Here is an 18,834-nt window from a genome sequence, read left to right on the forward strand (position 1 = left end):
AAGAACATAGCACACATATTGTACACTTGTAACAAAGATCAACGTATAGATAAAAGACAAAAATATCAAGAAATAAACTATTTCACATAAGATATGGCATATACTGTAGAACTGGCCCTAACAAAACTACTCATTTGCCTCGAAAAGAAAAGATTTGCAAACTAATCGTGGTGAGGTGGTGAAAGGTCTTTGTAAACATTCTGTCCTAGGCTTCTGACTCGGATTGGTCGGTGGTGACGCTGCCGTTCAGCTCGCCCAGTCCCGTTTGCTCCTGGATGTCCGTCATTTCTCCGACGATGAAGGTGGGCTCCCCTCCTTTGCTGCTGGCCGAGCCGCTGTCGGGCTGCTTGGACGCCTCATTTGTCAGCGTGGGCTCTTCATCCAGCTTGCTGGAGATGGACCAGTAGAGGTGAGCGTCGAGTCTGGCTGCAGCCAGTGAGAGCTCTCGTGCCGAGCAGGAGGGCGTGACCACCTTGGAGGAGAGGAAACCTTAGAGTCAGTCAAATCACTACACTCACATTTCAAACGTCCACGTGATGACCATATTATTATTACCAGGAGCGCAAGAAGAAGCCCCATTCCCAGAGTTAGATTTTAGTTACGTAAATAGAACCATAAACTACATTTTGGGAAATACATTTATTACCTTCACCAAGGAAATAATGTTTGTTTGTCCTTTGGCAACAGGATCGCGGCAAAATTACTGACCCAATTTCCATGAAATTTGGTGGAGGGGTATCCGAATCCGAATCACAGGGTGGATAGATTATTAGATAAAGAGAAATTATTTTTCCCTTTGGTTAACAATGTGAGATCTGTGCTCTCCGATTGCCCTTTTAGTTTTCTATTTTTTTGCTGTTTTGCTGAGAGTTATATAAAGACATTGATGCCGCTCTTATTACTGTACACCAAATATGAGGTTACAGCCAGACACAGCTTAGCTGAGTTTAGACTGGAAACAGAGGGAAACCACTGGTCTGGCTCTGTCTAAAGGTAACAAAACATGCCTACCAGCACCTCTAAAGCTCACTAATTAACATGACGTATCTTGTGTTTAATCTGTCACTGTGTTGCAACACTCAGACTATGTAGGATCCTTGATTTGAGGGAATAGGGCCTGGAAATTCCTTGCAAAGTCCTTGAATTTGATGTTCTAGACGGTGTGGGAACTTTTATGTTTGGTTTGTTGATTGGTGGTTTTATAATAATTTCATGGAGTCTTGGAGGGTGCGATACAAACAGCGTCGACTCACCCAGTCAACGCACGTGGTGGTGGATTTTGTTACCTTTGGACAAAATGCTTCTGTTTCCAGCCGTCATGCTAAGCTAAGCTAACCAGCTGCAGAAAACGAATAAGTGTATGTCACAAAATGTCAAACTATTCCTTTATACGATGCATTTAACTTGATCAGTATACCCTTTTCATGTTAATTTCTACATCTCTGGGTAAAACATTCTTCAGGGATCAATATGTGGAACTCACCCAGTGAAGTCAAAATGGACCATGAATCAAATCATCTTAAACTCACGCTGAAGCAGTTTGAAAGACAGGTCATGTACATGTAGTCATGCTACAGGTGCTTTTTATTGCTTTTTATTAGATTGCTAGCATGTTGTTATTGTATTACTGTTTGTGCTCTGTGTTGTTTCGTTTGTGTTTTCCTGCTGCGTTGGTGTGCATTTGTATGAAAGCTTAGGGATAGGCACATAGGCTCTAAAAGCTTTGGCGTGTGGCATTGATCCATGCTATGCACCTGTCCCTAGCAAAATAAACATGAAATAAATACTTGAGTTAGAAGCTGTTGGCTATACATGTGGGTGGAGACAAAAATAGGGATAACAGCAAGTTGCTCCAGGTTTCCTTACTCAAACACTTGGTGGTTGATGGAATAACTGCTAGGTTTGCAAAAGAAAATGGCAGAAAAGTTTGGCATTCATGAGAATGTTTAAGTGTTAAAGCATTGTCTGCTACTAAACTTCATTGTGATCCCTATTTCATATGTTTCCCCCGGTTACCAAATTAAACCCACCTATATAAGACAGGGGTTGATCCCCTAATTCCAAAGATGTTACCTCAAACGTGTGATGAAAGGCGCCGTAGTCGATGTCAAAGAAGCCCTCTGCCAGCAACATCATCGGGCTAAACCTGTGACCCCACAACACCTCCTCCGCTAGATAAGAGCTCCTCGCCTGGCACGTCATCCCTGCACACACAAACACGAGCACACTGATGCATTCATTACACCACACAATATTTATTCAGGCCTTTGTGATCCATGAAAGGAAATAACTGGAGTCCACACCTAAAACTCGCAGAGATAGTTCATTTAGTCACAAAGTTGTAATGAATTTTCCGTGCAGCCGAGCTCTGACTGCTGGCTACTTCTTTGTTACTCTCCACCGCACTCTGACTAAGGGAATCGATATTTGGAGTAGGCCGAGAGGCCACCTTTACCTCATGGAAGACGCATCATGAATACCTCTGATACACTGAATCTCTGCCAAACAGGGAGGAACGGTTGAGTATATTGTCCTCTCAGAATGAATCTGACATAAGACAGAAGAAAGGTTAAATACAGGCCATCTAAACCCTCACACAGTACAGGTAACTGCAAGACTCTGTTTATGCGCTTTAAACTGTCTGTTTTTTTAAACCGGTACAAGCCAGTGTAGCCAAGAATAGGAAGAATATAAGTATAACAGGTGCTAAACTCAGCTTCTAAATATGGCCTCTGTGAGCCCAGCTGCTGTGAATGATTTCCACACTCAGTAAACCGTGAATCCAGACCTCTTAAAGGTTTCATACATTTGGTAAAAAAATTCTCCTAAGGCTAGGGAGAAACCTGAAATTTGTGTGAATCCAGAACAAAGCGTGACTAACAGCGAGTTAGTCCATAAGGCGTCCGCGCCTTGCTCAAGGGCAGATGAGTGTTCACTGACACACATTAGCTGGTGTGGGGATGGCGGTGGGCTCTCCGCCTGCTAAGACACCTCTTTGCATATGCTGCGATCACGTATCCATTAGCTGTCAACTATTAAACTCATCGCCAACTATTTTGATGACTGATTCATCTGTTTGAGTTCTTTTTGTAAGAAAAATGTAAAATTCGGTGATTTCAGCTCCTTGAATTGATATTTTCTGGTTTGATGATATTGATAGTAAACGCAATATCAAAACAAGGACATTTGAGGACGTCATCCTGGGTTTTAGGAGACACATTGGACCATTTTCTGACATTTTAAAGATCAAACAACTAATCGATTAACTGAGAAAATAATGGTCAGATTAACCAACAACGGAAATGATCATTAATTGGAGCTCTAATACACTGTAACACATTTGAATCTCTGTCAAAAGTGTTGAACGACTGCTCCTTTTGTCGACATTAGGTGATGAGGACGGGCAGTATAAGAACACAAAAACATCCCTCTTAAGATCACCTGCTCCAGTGATTACTCTCCACTTTTGTTCCCGGTTATATAAGACATTCACTCAGGCCTTTAAAGATACGTACATGTATATTTCCTCTGTAATCTCAACATCATAATGCTCTAAAAGCTTCCTGAAAAGACCGAGAAGAGACGGAGAGCTCTAAAACAATCAATTGCAGATGTAAATTCAGACATTCTGAACGAAGAAACTCATTTTCTAATGGACGGCTGTGGACGGGCTTTGCTTTGTGTAAAACAGTGATGGCATTACTGTAAAACCAGACAGTTGTATGCATCTACAAGACTCATTTCCTAATGCTCAATACTGCAGCCAAACATTTACAGCACAGAGGCCGTTCGAACTTTACAGCAAATTCAATTTCAAGTTATTATTTTCCACACAAAAAATATATATTGTTATATTATAGAACAGTTTGATCATTTTATATCTACATCTTTATTCTTATTACCGTATGAGCTATTCTGCTTGTAGATTGTACATTTTTTTAAAACATAATCCTCTTAATATAGCTGCATTTATTTATTTTTTCACTATTTCCAGGACTGCATTGATTTGTAACAGCACATATTATCATATATTAACATTTGAACATGAAATAATTTCCCGCTCAGTCATTTAAGGGCGCGTTAGCTATAATGCACGGTGGTCGTGTGACTGCAGATACTGGGCATATACCTCAGCATGCAACTGCGTGTTTGTGTGTCCAACAAACAATGTTTCCTGAATTGCCCCCCGGGGACAAATAAAGTTTTTTGAATTTGAATTTGAATTTTCATGTTGGTTATTTTCTCAAACTGACAGCAGAGAAACTGGGATTACAGCACACAAAGAAGAGTCCACTGTATCTTTACATAGCAGATATTTGTTTACTGCTATATTAATGCTCTCAACGTTGAGTGCAGCTCAAAGGATTTACCAGGGATGATTTTTAGATGATGATGTTTGCGGTTCTCATTACTTTAGAACATGGGACGGGAACCCTGCTCCTAGAGGACCACTGTGCTGCATAATTTAGGTCTCTCTCTGCTCCCTGCTTCAGAACAACGTTTAACCCGTTCCTCACCGGTCGCCTCCACCATTCCCTCCAGGATGACCACGATCTCAAAGTCCTCCTTTTCCAGCTGGGACTGCGACATGTCCCAGAAGGGCGAATGTACGTCGATCTCATGGGAGATCACCAGCGGAGAGACCAGAAAGAGACGGTCATCGCCCGTCTCAAAGCCCACGCTGATGTCTGTCTGGTCCAGAGGGATGAACTCACCTGAAGGAGACAATAAGGTAGGAGGTGAAGGGAGGGAACGGAGAGGATGAAATCAAGATCCGGACGACACAGTTTTATAGTGTATGTCGGATTCTGTTCAGAAAGCCATCAACAGAACAAAACTGCTTTTAATTCTTTTCAGGAATCATTCATCAAACATAAACTACTGTTTGTGCATGTGTGTATTTTGAGCCTGTATGTGTGTGACCCTTGCGGGACGAATAAAGGCATTCTTTCTTTCAAAATGGCCTCAAAAAAAGGGAAAGGACATCCTAAAGGCTACTTGTTACAAAAGTCCTTAGGTAGTTTTGTATTGTTTTGTATTACTAGGTAGTCTCTCTGCCTCTGATGTTGTAGTAAAGGTGCAGGTGTCATAGTGGAAGCAGTAGCAATGAGTAGTGGAGTCACTACAGCGTTGGTAGTGAGTAGAAAGTACCAGTGCTATCATTAATGGTCTCACCCTCCTGAGTCTGTTTGGACTTGATGAGCTTGGCCCTCATGTTGGCCCCTACGATGTGGGAGCTCCTGAGGTCGCCCACCCTGAACATCAGACAGAGCTTGTCGTCTCTCAGGGAGATGACGGCGTGTTTGGAGAACACCAGCGTCTCTGCCCGTTTGTTGGGCTGCGAGATCTTCACAAACATACAGCCGACCTGGACCGAGAGGAGGGAGGGGACGGTAAAGGAGAGGTGAAACAGACTCTGCAGACAGTGCGAGTGCAAAAGCGTCAAATATTTGCAACAGCTGCAAAAGACATCTTTTATTCTGCATAATTTACACTCATGCAGACTGTACAGGTGTGAACATTCATCATGACTGCTGAATACGAACACGGCTCGTTTTGTCAATAGAGCTTGTTATATCCGGTTCTCAATGTTAAAGCACAGTACTGACACTTGATTTCTTTTATATGAATAGCCAAACGGCCCGGTTGCTATCATGGCATGTTTCCAGCTCGTAAACATGCATAAACGAGATTGTGCTCGGACACCGGTGCGCGGAATCATCCTAATCAAAAGAGTGCTTACTTTGTGGGAAAAATCCAGCTCCATCAGCACTTTCAAAGTAAATATTCTTTTGCAGGAGGCGTACCATCTGCACCACTTTAGTGTCATTTCATCTGCATAGTATTGATTGCGTACACTCTTCTCTCTAAGCTCTAGGCTGGAGTCTGAGAGTCAGATTTGTATGCTTTTTCTTTTTTCTTTAACCTGACCTCCTGATGTTCTAGAGCAGGTTTGATTGTCACTGAAACACATTAATACTACAGTGGCAGTATAGCAAAGACATCCAGGTTGCGTTCAGGCTGCCTATAAATGACTGAGATTAAATACTTCAGCCATATGTGATTTCAATTGATATTTTATCATTATAACATGCTATAATAATATGTTTCAATGATTTTATCCTGTCATTTTAGGTTTCATCACCAAATATCGAAACATTTAGAGGTAAATGAAACAATTTCTGTTAAGTCTAATAATCTCAAAATCAATCTAAGATGCAGAGAGGGAAATAACATTTTATTTTCCTCAAATGAACCCAAAATATTCTTTATCAATACTATTGTTCACGGTACATCATGCCTGCAGAATCTGAATCATTTTTGCTATTACTGTCTGACTGAATATGATTTTCACATCTCTCAGTAAGGTGCCAGCCCGGGTGCTCACCATGAAGGCGTTGACCATTGAGCCCAGTATAGCTTGCAGCAGCAGCAGCATGGTGCCCACTGGACACTGGTCGGTGATGACGCGGTGGCCGTAGCCAATGGTGGTCTCCGTCTCGATGGAGAAGAGGAAGGCCGAGATGAAGCCGTTGACATTGTTGACGCACGGCGTCCACGCCTCATCCTCCAGATGGTCCAGATCCCCCCTTTGGGAGGAAAGAAAAGAGGAGAATGTGTGAAGAAGGGGAGGGGGGGAGGGTGACTAAGTGGGTGTCAAGAGAGAGAAATAGACAGAGAGCAAGAAGATTTATATTCTTAGAACAGGGGTGCAGAAGTCTGAGGTTGACGAGTCGCCTCTCCCTTTATATTTACAATCACCTTTCAGCCAATTACATTAATGACTGAGAAGTAATCCTCACATTAACCATAATGTTTAACCTGACAACCGCGCTGTCACTTTTTGTTGATGCTGCAAAAACCTACTTTTTCCATCATGTACCATGACATACAGCATCTTCACTATGATGGTTTATCAGTCCGCTGGCACTAAGAGTCTGCGGATTTCCTTTCAAACTATTCTGCACAGGCTAATGTCCCTGATTAACACGGCTCCAGCCAGAGAGAGAGAGCTAATTAATGAAAGTGGTGTTAGGTAATTTATACAATATATGACTTTTATCGACCCGTGTTGGTGACCAAGGAAGTGCAATAACACCGACAGCTCTCTGGCACAGCTTAAGGTGGCCTGTAATTGATATAAAGAGGGCACAGTTTTACGAGATGAATACGTTAGCTAATTAGAGTGAGGATCCAGCAGATGCGTCTAGTGAGGAACTCATCGTGATTAAATGCACTGTAATATTAATACTGCCTTGTCATCTGCTTTTTTGGCTGAAAAATTGGGCCTTTTTTTTTGGCCTTTGTTGCAGAAATGTCTTCTAATACCGGTCTCTCAGTATCTTCCTCCATCTTTGAACAATTAAAAAGGAAGTGTTGCCTCGTCATTATTGCATTAGAGGACATTTTGGGAAATATGATTGCTTTCTCGCTGAGAGTTTGGTGAGATGATCGATACTACTCTTATACCCGGTAGAAGATTTGATTCCATTGGCCATTTTTGCAAAATGCATGTCCCTTAACTGCCATCCCTAGCCTGGCATCGCAAGACTAATCTCAAATGCGCATTTGTGCTTTTAGGTCGAATCCGATTTTATCAGCAGTGCGGAGCAAAATGCTTCTAGACTTACAACCAATCACAGCAAAGAAAAAGTGGAGCTTGGTCAGTGGAAAACAACAGTGGCCGGGTCACCAACTTTCTTAAATTACAGCTAAACAGCACACTAAAATGCTTTTATGAAATTATTTTAGAAAACAACACAGTTACAGAATACCAAGTTATATTTGATCAGCCCTGTCTAGTTTAACTGTTTGACCTGAGTTTGGTGACCCAGTAAAACCCCACTGAACGGCCCTGCACACTGGACGCTTTACACTGTCGTCTTAAACCAGCCGACCACCAGAAACAAGGTTGTGATTGTCAATGCAATGTCAAGCCGCGGGAAATCGGAAATGGGAGAGGGGTGAGGTCTCGTTTTGTTTCCAGGCCATGCCACCCCCCCACCCCCCCTCCATCCCCTAGTAACAGAGAGTGTGCAGGGACAGAGAGGTTGTGTAGTTGAATATGTAAGCCCTGCCTGACTCATTAATCTTTTATCTGACTGAGGTTTGTATAAGCAAGAATCTAAAGCCCTGAGCATGCCTCTGAAAAATTAGTAGCTTAACTGTGTATTGATAAATCCATGGCACTGTCCGTGGTGCTGAAGTAGCAAATGGATTTGTAACTGCAACCTTTTCTCTGAGTCCTGCCCTTCTGTCAGTTCCGCCTTGGATCTATAATATTCTCTAAACAACTGTATGTAGCTAGAGTAGAGGAGTTATTAATAAATACAGACACTGACACAGAGTCACTGTTCATATACTGTGTATGCAATTTCGTCCGGAGCCAAACTACAACCTTTTTTCGCACCTAAACCAAGTTGTCTTGGTACCTAAACTTAACTGTCACCTTTTGTTGTGACTGTGCGCCATTTCACAACGATAAATAGAACTCCATCTTTCGCAAGAGGTATGTAGTGTGAAGCTACAGCCGGGAGACGGTTACTTTAGCTTAGCACAAAGACTGGAAACAGGGAGCCACAGCTAGACGGGCTCTGACATCTACCTGCCAGAAACTCTAAAGCTCACAAATTAACATTTGACTTTTGATCTGGCTCACTGTCATTGGGATTTAGTAACAGTAGGGTTTAAGCAGAATGAAAGTGTACGGACTCCTCTATGGCTCAGGGCCGAAGAGATCTGAATAAATAAACTTCTTCTTCCCCCTTTGCTCAACAATCTTACCTACAGTAGGCTATGAGGTACCAGATGGCCCCGAAGAAGAGCCACGTGACAGCGTAGGCCATGACGAAAACGAAGAGAGAGCAGCGCCAGTTGAGGTCCACCAGCGTGGTGAAGATGTCAGTCAGGTAGCGGTAAGTCTCCCGCATGTTACCGTGCTGCACATTGCAGCGGCCGTTCTTCTCCACATACCGCTGTCTCCTACGCCGAGCCCGGGCTGGGGAAGAGACGGGGTGATGCGGTACCATGTGAGACAGGAGGAAAAGCCACACGCTACGGTTACAGAGGTCTGAAAAGCTTCTGTAGAAAACACATGCAACATGAGTTTTGTTGCTGTTTTATGCCGTAAACAAGGTTGAAGACGAGTATTCAGTGGTGCCTCTCCATTTCATAACCCTATGTTCCAAGAAACCTCTTTAAAAAACCTCTAAGAATACTTCAAAAACAAAAAACGCCGCCTTTCTACATTTCTGAAGTTTCGCTTTCTGAAGATACAACTCTGACTGCAGACAGAGGATGCAAGTTGAAGAGAGATTGGAGAATAAACAGAGGAAGGTGCCGCTGGGACAAAACGACTTAGAGAGATGCAGTGTGGCACAGAGGAAAGTCAGGCTGGTGAGGACGGGATAACAGAAATGAAAACAGACAGGTGACGGAAGAAGCGGAGATGAAGTACGACAGGACAACATCATCAAACAGTCGGAGAAGAAAGCTACAACATTGAACTTTAATTACTGTACAACCCTAAAGGGGAAAGATGTTGTTTTTCTGTGAGAGCCTCTTTACTGTGGGTGTACCCAGCCACAAATGAGCTTATGACACACGCAGGATGCAAAACTATTAAGCCGTTTTTTTTAAGTTGCTTTTTTCCCCCTGACAACAACAATGAATAGTACAGTAACCGTGTCTATTCTACTACCTCTAGAGTCACATCTTAAGGTTTAAAGGAATAGTTTGGCCCAAAACATCAGTGCCTCTGCCTTTTCTACAATAAATGTCTTCCTGTTTGTGGATATTTTTTGTATAAATTGGAAAAAAAACTCCTTGCTCTTTATTGTTTTTGAGAAAGTGGCACCAAACTGGAACTTATGTCACTGATGTTTTTGATATTCAAAGGTCCACTGTAGCTCAATCGTCTGATTCTGTGCTCTTAAAAGTATCCACGCACAAAAACAATGAACGTCCAATTCTTTAACGGGCGTACAGTGAAGAGAAGAGAAACTGGAGCAAACAAAGGGCAGTGCTACTGCGGACGCCTAATGACAAAGGATGTGCAAGACTGTCAAAATGGCTGAAGGATGAACCACTTCAGAACGGTCTAAATTACAGGAGAGTCACAACTATTGCACCAGTGTTGAGGAGAAGGAGGCTCACAGGTTTAGTCGATATGCAGTTTGTGTGTGTGTGTGTGTGGAGGGGGGAGAGGGAAAACATTGATGCACACTCTGAAGTCAGTCAATAGCTCCCAAGCTCTGGAGGAGCTGAATAGATTACTAATAATGATGTATTTGCAACCTTCATTCGGGTTTCTCCAGACTTGAATAAAGTAAATAGAAACATTTCTGAAATTTCATCATGAAATAGGACGGGGAGTCACATGCAGGGTGCCTTACCCCATCCAAATCGTCCCCTCTCCTTCTCCGTTCCCTGGATCTTCTTCCTGGGCTCATTGGCTGTGGCCTCCCGCTCGGCCAGCTTGTTCTGGAATGACCTTCTGACCTTGACTAAGGGCGGAGGTGACAGTGCTGTCTCTGTGGTGACGACAGGGCCCAGCTCACCCGATAGGTTGAAGACTCCGGTGGAGGCGGTGGCCTCGGTGGCCACCTCCACTTCTTCCCTTTCCCCTTTTTCCTCAACGGGGAGTGATAGAGTGTCCGGACAGGAGGGGAAGACTGAGTTCTCCAGTGCCATGGCGTGTGTGTGTGTGTGTGTGTGTGTGTATATATGTCCGGTGTATTAGCGTGTTATTGATAACCCCCCTATGGCAGACTCAGTCCAAAGGCTATTGATTGGACCATTTGTTTTCTTGACTGAAGCCTGGAACATAGGAGAAGAACACAATGATCAAATCAAGTGCTGTAATTGATTAGTTGTTTTTAGTGTCCCAGTAATTGGCTGGAAAATGATTTCTTGAAAAGAAATAAGATCTATTTCAGGAGATATAACAATGTTTGAAGTTGCTCTTACAAAGTTTTGTAAGTGTTTAGAATTAGACATGAAGGGAGAATAAATCTATTCAGAAAGGTAGCTTAATCCTGGAGCACAGTGTAGCATATGCATAATAGAGCCAGTTTCTCTGTTTAGCATGTTTCATAAAGCACCTTGGGGAACAGGCAATGTGTATGTGTGTGTGTGTGTGTGTGTATGTATGTGTTTGTGTTGTGTAAGGGCACTTACTGCTATGTTAAATGTGGTTGGCTTATGCTACAGGCCTGCTGGGATTTATTACATAAGTACCATATAAATCTATGGTATTGATACTGTGTGCGTGTGTGTGTGTGTGTGTGTGTGTGTGTACAGTGGGACATGGTATATTTTTTGACATATTAGCCCAGTAAAATGGACTCCTGATGTGCGTCCATTTGGACAATCGGGGGGGTGCACGCAAGAGGAGAGTGATGGTGACAATCAAGATGACGCATACGGCTGATGGATGGGATCCGAAATAACCTCTATAGGGTGCCTGTTAGCCAACCAATGGGCTACACAAGCCGAGGCTACGCTTGCGGATTCATATCAGACAGCTGAGAATGAAGGCAATCTTACCTGCTCATCGCCTATAGGACCTGGATCGGGCCGATGATTTATCATAAGACAAACGAAAATCCGGTCCAAGAACGAACCGCGACGGGCAGCCTTGGTTCGATGACACCCATTTCTGGTGTTTAGCAGCGACGCAGCATCAGTCCACTCCTGTTCGCCTTCTCCCCAGGAAAACAAAGGCCACCTCGATCCGTCCACTCAGCATTCACAAAAAAAATAAAAAAGCGAACACCCTGTCCACCTGAATGATCGGATATTATGGCATCTGGAGAACATGTGTCGGGCAGCGGACATGCGAAATGGTGGCAATAGGATAACCCGGCAGCGTAGAGAGCTCCATCATCTTTGCATCTGATGGAGTCAGTCAGGTGTGGAGCCACTGAGCGGCGGAGGATGCTGTCATCGGTCCAGCCCCCCTATACATCAAGCCTGCCCGCCTCAGACGCTCCTCGTTTCAACAGAGTCATCTCCCTCTGCATCTGCACGCAGCTCACACATAATACATCAAATACATATGTCAGATTTATAGTTCGGTTGAAGTGACTCATTAGAGGCTATTATATCGATTATTTGGATTCTTTTTAATAAATTATTTAGTTTTAAAATGCAAATACAGCCTATTTGTGTAGGATATGTTTGGCTCTTTAACAAGAAAAATGTCACGTACCTTAAAATTCGATAAAAAAAATAATTTGTAACTTATTTTTCCCCCTAATGAAACAATTTCCTGCAGATATCAGATACAGTCACATGCTCCATTGTTTCACCAATTGTATCAATGACTTGATTATAATTAGCCTCACGTTCAATGAGCGCTGTTCGGCCGCCGGCCTCTAGGTGGTGCTATATGTGTTCACGGGAGCCGGCCGTGAGTCCTCCCTTTCCAACATGTCGGTGTACGGGCCAGTGGTGAAAATTCACCCCGTCGTTCTCGCTTCTATCTGCGACTCTTACGAGAGAAGAAATGAGGGAGCGAGTCGTGTGATCGGGACCCTGTTGGGTAAGCAGACACCCGGCATATTTGTTGGGTGGACGGCCCTCTATTAAAACAGCGGGCGGCTAGCCGGCTAACGTTAGCTTCCCTGCTAACGCATGTTGTCCTGGTTCAGTCCAGTAGCAGCTAACCTAGCGATAGTTAGCTAAGTTAGCTAAGCTAGCAGCATCTCTTGTAACAGCTGGCTGTTCGCTCAAATGGTCACACAGATGCAACCATTGACTCTCTAAGTCATCTAACTTTTCCTAAAACATTATTTATTTACTGCTTTGACATTTACCAGTCAGTATTGAAAGTAATTATAAACGTTGGTTTAAGTCGTTGCTGGTAGTTCGCCATGATTTTAGCCTCGTTGGTAACTTGCCCTCTTGTTTGCTAGCTAACAATGCGCTGGCGGCTAGGTAAATAATAATGCGTCATTTGTCCCATTTGTCCCTCTCAGGTACTATTGACAAGCACTCCATTGAGGTGACCAACTGCTTCTCTGTCCCCCACAACGAGTCTGAAGATGAGGTATGTCTTATTTACTCACAGCATGCGTTAAATGATGGGTTATTAAATGAACATACTATCAGAGTATTAAAGGGAAATTGTGGCACTACAGCATTTAAGTCACACCAATCTCATACTATATGGACTACTAACGATTGTCCTTTGTAGTGATCTACACATGGTTCACGCAAGTCTATAATGTGATATGTTATGAGTGAGATACTGTTTAATTCAGTTCAATTAAATTTTATTTATAGTGCCAAATCATAACAGAAGTTATCTCAGGACACTTTACAAACTAGGTAAAGACCACACTCTATGACTTATTTATGATAAACATAGACCCAACAATTCCCCCGTAGAGTACATTGGCAACAAAAACATTCACTATAACAGACAGGAACGTCAGACAGACCCAGCTCTGTGGAGGACGGACATCTGTCTGCACCAGAGAGAGGAAGAGAAGGAGAGAGAGAGAGAGAAAAGATGGACAGATGGACAGAGAGAGACAAAGACAGACACACTTAGTTTATTAAAGTGTTGTATAGTTGTGACAATGTGCTTCGTTAGAATTCAAAATCCTACATGATCTTGTTCTACATAAGGTAAATATGTACTGCAAGATAAAGAGATGAATATCTACTTTATTGATCCCACACTGGGGAAATCCACACTATAAGGTAGCTCTGGTTTATAGGATGCAAAGGATAAAGTGACTGAGCGATGAAAACTCAACAAGATACAAATACGATGATGTAAAGTGAAATAACCATAGAATAAAGTTGTACAAGTTAAAAATATAATAAAGCCTTATACATTAGAATCAAACAAACATATGTAAATTCTGTATGCATTACAGAATTATTGAAAAGATTATTATTGTACCTACAACAAAACTAATACACTCATGGTGTGTAACATTGTAAAACTAGTATGAAAACAAAAGTATATGTAATGAAAATGAATATAATATTATTATTAAATTTAACAGGTTATTGCTCAGGATACTGTGTAGGTGATGTATACAGAAAGCAGCTGTGTTACTTTTGTATTGAAAAGTCTGACTGCTGTTGGAGTGAAGGACCTGTGGTAGCGCTCCTTACTGCGGGACATCTTACAACTTTAATGGAGGACCTTGGTTTGACCTGCAGGACATTTTGTAACACTTCTTGCACAATACCTGAATTCCCATATGTGTCCTTCAAAAGTTACTTATCCTAATTTAAAGTTCTCCTCCACTGGAAGATCGTATTTTTATGTCCCCTAAAATGTTTGAATGTGACTATACTGGCTTGTATTTGTGCAATGTGTGTCACTGGAAAGGTGTTCTAACATTCCTCTGCTAAAGGGGGAAATGTCTGCGCACTTCCCTAAAATCTGAGATTCTCACTTAATCCGGGTAATCTAGATTTGGTGTGTCAGAACTTTGAAAACCAATCAAAAGGAACCAAAAAACCTACAGTGCAGTTCAGACATGTCAGTACAGGGAGCAAAAACACACTGTAACATCATAGTAGATATTATTGTATGTTCCACAAGAACTAATGCTGTGTCAGACACTGCCCGTTACAAGCTAAGAGATGCTAACTACACTTACCATTCTGATCTGTCTATTAGTAGCTAATTTTGATGAACAACAGAATCATTTGGAGCTCTGGTGGTGGCGACCAGGTCCAGAATTTCTCCATGAGGGAGAATTAATGGATGTGTTTCTTTTTCCACTGTGAATGTTATTGAGCTTGTTAAAACATTTTTAAGACCTAGATGGCTGTCTCATAGTGCATTGTTAAAGACCGAAGATGTTTTAAAGAGTGGTCATGTGTCGGATTTGATCTTCTTTGCCAACAGGTTGCTGTGGACATGGAGTTCGCTAAGAACATGTACGAGCTCCACAAGAGAGTGTCACCCACTGAGGTCATCATCGGATGGTGCGTCAGCTGTTCAAATTTGGAATTTAAAAGAAAGACGTAAAAAAACAACACTTTTCTCACCGCAGTGACGTCTGTCCTAACAGGTATGCCACAGGCTTTGACATCACAGAACACTCGGTGCTCATTCACGAGTACTACAGCCGTGAGGCCACCAACCCCATTCACCTGACCATGGATACAGCACTGCAGAGTGGCAAGATGAGCATCCGCGCCTACGTCAGGTTGGCCCATCTTCTTGTCATAGACCTTTTTTTTGTGTGATCAACTACAGAGAGTATGTGTTTGAATGTGCTTGTGTATCTCCAACACAGTGCGCAGATGGGTGTGCCAGGAAAGACGGTCGGTGTGATGTTCACCCCACTGACTGTCAAGTATGTCTACTTCGACACTGAGAGGATAGGCGGTAAGAATACAAACAATAAGTGAAGATGAAGTTTCAGTGATTGTGAAATTTGTGGGTTTTTTGTGGGAATTAATTGTATGCATGTCAATAGAAGGTATTTTACCAGACAAGATCATTTCTCTAACTCTGTCTCAGCACTTGACTCTTAGTTGGTGAACTGTACTCTAACAATCCCATCTGCTTGTTCCAGTGGACCTTCTGCAGAGGACACGCATACTTCCAAATCGCACCAAGGGGCTGACCTCTGATCTGTCCCAGGTGGCTGGATCTGCAGCCAGGGTACAGGACATGCTGACCACCATGCTCGCTTACATTGACGATGTGCTGGTGAGTACTGGAGCGATCGGAATGATGGCATGGCTGAAATCGCATATGGTTAATCCATTGGGTTTTTTATGTCAAAAGAAAAGACAGAGCAGTACCCGCTGCTGTTGTTCCCCTGGTCATATTCCAGCTATTCTAGTCTTCGTCAATCAATTGTGTCTCTAGAGATCGTTTGCGAAGTAATGGTGGCTGTAAATCTAATGCTGTTCGATCCGTCTCAGTCTGGCAAAGTGGCAGCGGATAACAGCGTGGGTCGCTTCCTGATGGACCTGGTCAACAAGGTGCCCACCATCTCACCCGAGGACTTCGAGAACATGCTCAATTCCAACATCAACGTAAGCGCTCCTCATTACTAGATAACTGCAACTCCATTCGTTCAGAACGATTTTTCTAATCCCTGCTGACGGTTGTTTGTCATCATTGGATTTAGTGCATCTCCTTCAGCCTTCCATTCTTGCTGCGCTCAGGCTTGTTTTTAGCACACTGGCACACACACCCATCGATTACAGGAAACATTTAATTAGGCACCGCTTAGTGCTCTCCTGGCTCATATTGTCTCATACTACTTTACTTAGCACTTGTCCAGAGTACATAGCATTAAGAACATCAGAACAGTTGTTACATCTTCAGTCAGGGGTCGGGCTTTCTGACCCCGTAGTCCTTAGCTTTTGTTTTCTTGTAACTCAATTGAAGGAGGACCCGCCTGTTTTAAAGATGGACCTGTTTTACGTCATTATGAATAAGATTATAGGAACCAAATGTAAATGCTCTGTTTGCTTTGTTGCAGGACCTGTTGATGGTGACCTACCTGTCGAACCTCACCCAAGCACAGATTGCTCTAAACGAGAAGCTGGTGCTGCTCTGAGTGGATTTCAAGTGAAGTGATTCATATTTAATTTTTGTACACTTTTTTTTTTCTTTTTTGGCTGAGATAAATAAAGATGTTTAACAGTCCTATTGTTCACCCTTGAGTTCCAGGCATTGTCTTTGGTGATATTGTAATTTTTAAATAGTGTTTAGTTTCTCACAAATGGCTAATGAACATGACAGGAGGGGTTGTGTTGCTAATGTAACCTGCCTTTCTTTAAATAACTGTTCGTGAGCCACATGTAGACAGCTCATATTTACCGCCGTTGACTGTAGCTTTTCTAACGTTTGACATTCTAGGGCTGCCACTACCAATTATATTCATTATTGATTCATTCTCAACTAATAAGTTCATTATTTACCCTATAAAACATCAAAAAAATAAAAAAGAATTTCCTAAAGTCCAAGGTGATGTGTTCAAATTGCTTGGTTTATCTGACCTACAGCGAAAAAATCTGATATTTTTAGGGCTCTCACGGGTGCTGGAAAACCGCGAAAACACAAAAGCGCATGAAACTGTGAAATTGAGTTTAGACAGGATGCCAAGTCTATTTTCAAACATGAAGTGTTTTCTTTTAAATTGTAAAATGCTGTCATGAAACCTTATTTAATTGTTCATAGCACAATAACATCTAGTTTAATGTATATACTGTATACAAATATGTAATGTGGTGGTAAAACAGGTGTGCGGTGCTTTAAAATGCACCTTGAAATGCTTGAATTTGAATTGGAAAAGGTAGAAAACCTTTATATTCAATTTACTAAGACAAGGAAGTTGAGTTTTTTATTTTTATTTTTACTTGTAATACATTTACCTATAACCAGGTTATTTGTCTTTTAATAATTGATGTGAGTAACTTGACAGTTTATAACCAAGAAAGTTCTGGAGACTAATGTGAGACGGTTGATTGTTTTTAATTCACTCTCTACATAAATATACATTCAAATCAGAACAATCATTCAACTTGCAACCCCCTGGTGACAGACTATGCCCGGCCTGAGTTACATGAGAAGCTTAGTGCAAAACGTGGGCATGAGGAAGTCACACAGATCCGATCGCGTCCGTGTGACACATGTCAATCTACAGTTTCAGGAAGTGCTGGTTTCTTATTGCAGAGTTGTTGCAGGACCCCTCTTGGATCCTCAGGGTTTAGTTTCTGGGTCGGTGCCTTTGTCAGCCTTACTCTGGGGCTTCACCATCCTCTCCAGGGCAGCGTAGCTCTGCACCGCGCGGTCGTATACGGCGTCTCCGGTCGACTTTGCGATCCCCGCAGCCTTCTCCGGGTAGTAGAGGGAGGCGCTCACGGTCATCAGGCCCGCCGGGTAGATAAGCTTTTTCACCCTGGAGCCTCTCGCAAGAAACAGTCCCAGGATACCGGTGAAGCCGATAACTCCTACCCGGGGATAGAAGTCCTTCGGGGGGTCCTTCAAGTAGTCGTAGGTGTCATTCCCACACTTGACAACACTTTGGACTTTAGGTTTTACTTTGGCGTAGGTGCCCTGACACCAGTCCGCGTACGGCTCCGCGAACCCCCTGAGGGTGGCGACACTCTGCTCCAGCTGACCCGCTTCTTCGGGCTCCGCGTACCGACGCTTCGGCGGAGGAGCGGTGTACAGAGACAGCTCGTCCCGGAGTAAAGGGGCGGTCGTCTCTGTCTCCTCGTCACCGGCAGCAGCGGACACAGTGACCGGCAACAAACTCGCAGCTCCCGGCATTGCTCTACCTGTCACCTTCAACATGATCCCCTCGGGCCATGTGTGCACTACGGTGTCTGAGGAGGGACACGGCGAGTACTCGAAGCGATAATCACGCCGCCCTTCAGTTGACTTGTGACTTTTATTTGGCTTCAAGCACAAACACCAACTAGTCTTTCTATGGCGTTTATTACCAAGTGTTTTTTTTAATTAACTGTGAATGCATTGACTAGGCTCTGTTATGTTATTAAACATATATTAGCAGTAAGTGGTGTGTGTGTCCCTTTTAATGCCATTTTACTCCTAGTCTTTTATTTGACAGCTGATTTGCAGATAAAGAAGTAATTATTATTATTATTATTATTATTAAAGTAATCATTACAATAATACAAATGCAGTTCTAGGCTATACGTTATGTATCCGTGATTATATTCTGATCATGTAGCACTTATTATATTATTATTATTATTATATTGTCTTTTGCAGTAATACGTAAGGTGTGTCATTTCGAATTCAAAACTTTTACTTAAGTTGCATATTATTATAATTAATTTATTGTTTGAGTAGAATTCATTTAATGCTTT

General features: G+C 42.6%; 3 protein-coding genes across 3 annotated transcripts; 1 reads left to right on the plus strand and 2 right to left on the minus strand.

The window, feature by feature from the left end:
* Positions 1-205: 205 nt before the first annotated feature.
* Positions 206-11,656, minus strand: kcnj9 (potassium inwardly rectifying channel subfamily J member 9; the record flags this gene model as incomplete). Its single annotated transcript, XM_083928202.1, has 8 exons — positions 11,548-11,656; positions 10,395-10,818; positions 8,785-8,998; positions 6,389-6,590; positions 5,176-5,368; positions 4,518-4,715; positions 2,074-2,204; positions 206-472 (listed from the first exon to the last, which is right to left on the minus strand). Exons 2-8 carry the CDS (start codon positions 10,690-10,692, stop codon positions 206-208), a joined length of 1,503 nt encoding a protein of 500 aa, XP_083784328.1. The 5' UTR covers positions 10,693-10,818; positions 11,548-11,656.
* A 764-nt stretch (positions 11,657-12,420) lies between these two features.
* On the plus strand, positions 12,421-16,642 carry eif3f (eukaryotic translation initiation factor 3, subunit F). Its single transcript, XM_083928207.1, has 8 exons — positions 12,421-12,544; positions 12,981-13,051; positions 14,879-14,958; positions 15,045-15,182; positions 15,273-15,364; positions 15,555-15,691; positions 15,910-16,023; positions 16,476-16,642. Exons 1-8 carry the CDS (start codon positions 12,433-12,435, stop codon positions 16,551-16,553), a joined length of 822 nt encoding a protein of 273 aa, XP_083784333.1. The 5' UTR covers positions 12,421-12,432; the 3' UTR covers positions 16,554-16,642.
* Positions 16,643-17,454: 812 nt separating this feature from the next.
* LOC310957584 (MICOS complex subunit MIC26-like) lies at positions 17,455-18,311 on the minus strand. The gene has a single exon (XM_083928211.1). It carries the CDS (start codon positions 18,293-18,295, stop codon positions 17,699-17,701), a length of 597 nt encoding a protein of 198 aa, XP_083784337.1. The 5' UTR covers positions 18,296-18,311; the 3' UTR covers positions 17,455-17,698.
* Positions 18,312-18,834: the final 523 nt, after the last annotated feature.

Source organism: Echiichthys vipera (genome assembly GCF_963691815.1).
Source record: "Echiichthys vipera genome assembly, chromosome: 15".
NCBI lineage: Eukaryota > Metazoa > Chordata > Actinopteri > Perciformes > Trachinidae > Echiichthys > Echiichthys vipera.

Excerpts from the sequence above, each read along its gene's own strand:
- eif3f (XM_083928207.1), top strand. The coding sequence starts at position 12,433 with ATGTCGGTGTACGGGCCAGTGGTGAAAATTCACCCCGTCGTTCTCGCT. Across the intron at positions 15,183-15,272 it reads AGCATCCGCGCCTACGTCAG|TGCGCAGATGGGTGTGCCAG; the intron begins GTTGGCCCATCT and ends TCTCCAACACAG. Across the intron at positions 16,024-16,475 it reads TGCTCAATTCCAACATCAAC|GACCTGTTGATGGTGACCTA; the intron begins GTAAGCGCTCCT and ends GCTTTGTTGCAG.
- LOC310957584 (XM_083928211.1), bottom strand. The coding sequence starts at position 18,295 with ATGTTGAAGGTGACAGGTAGAGCAATGCCGGGAGCTGCGAGTTTGTTG.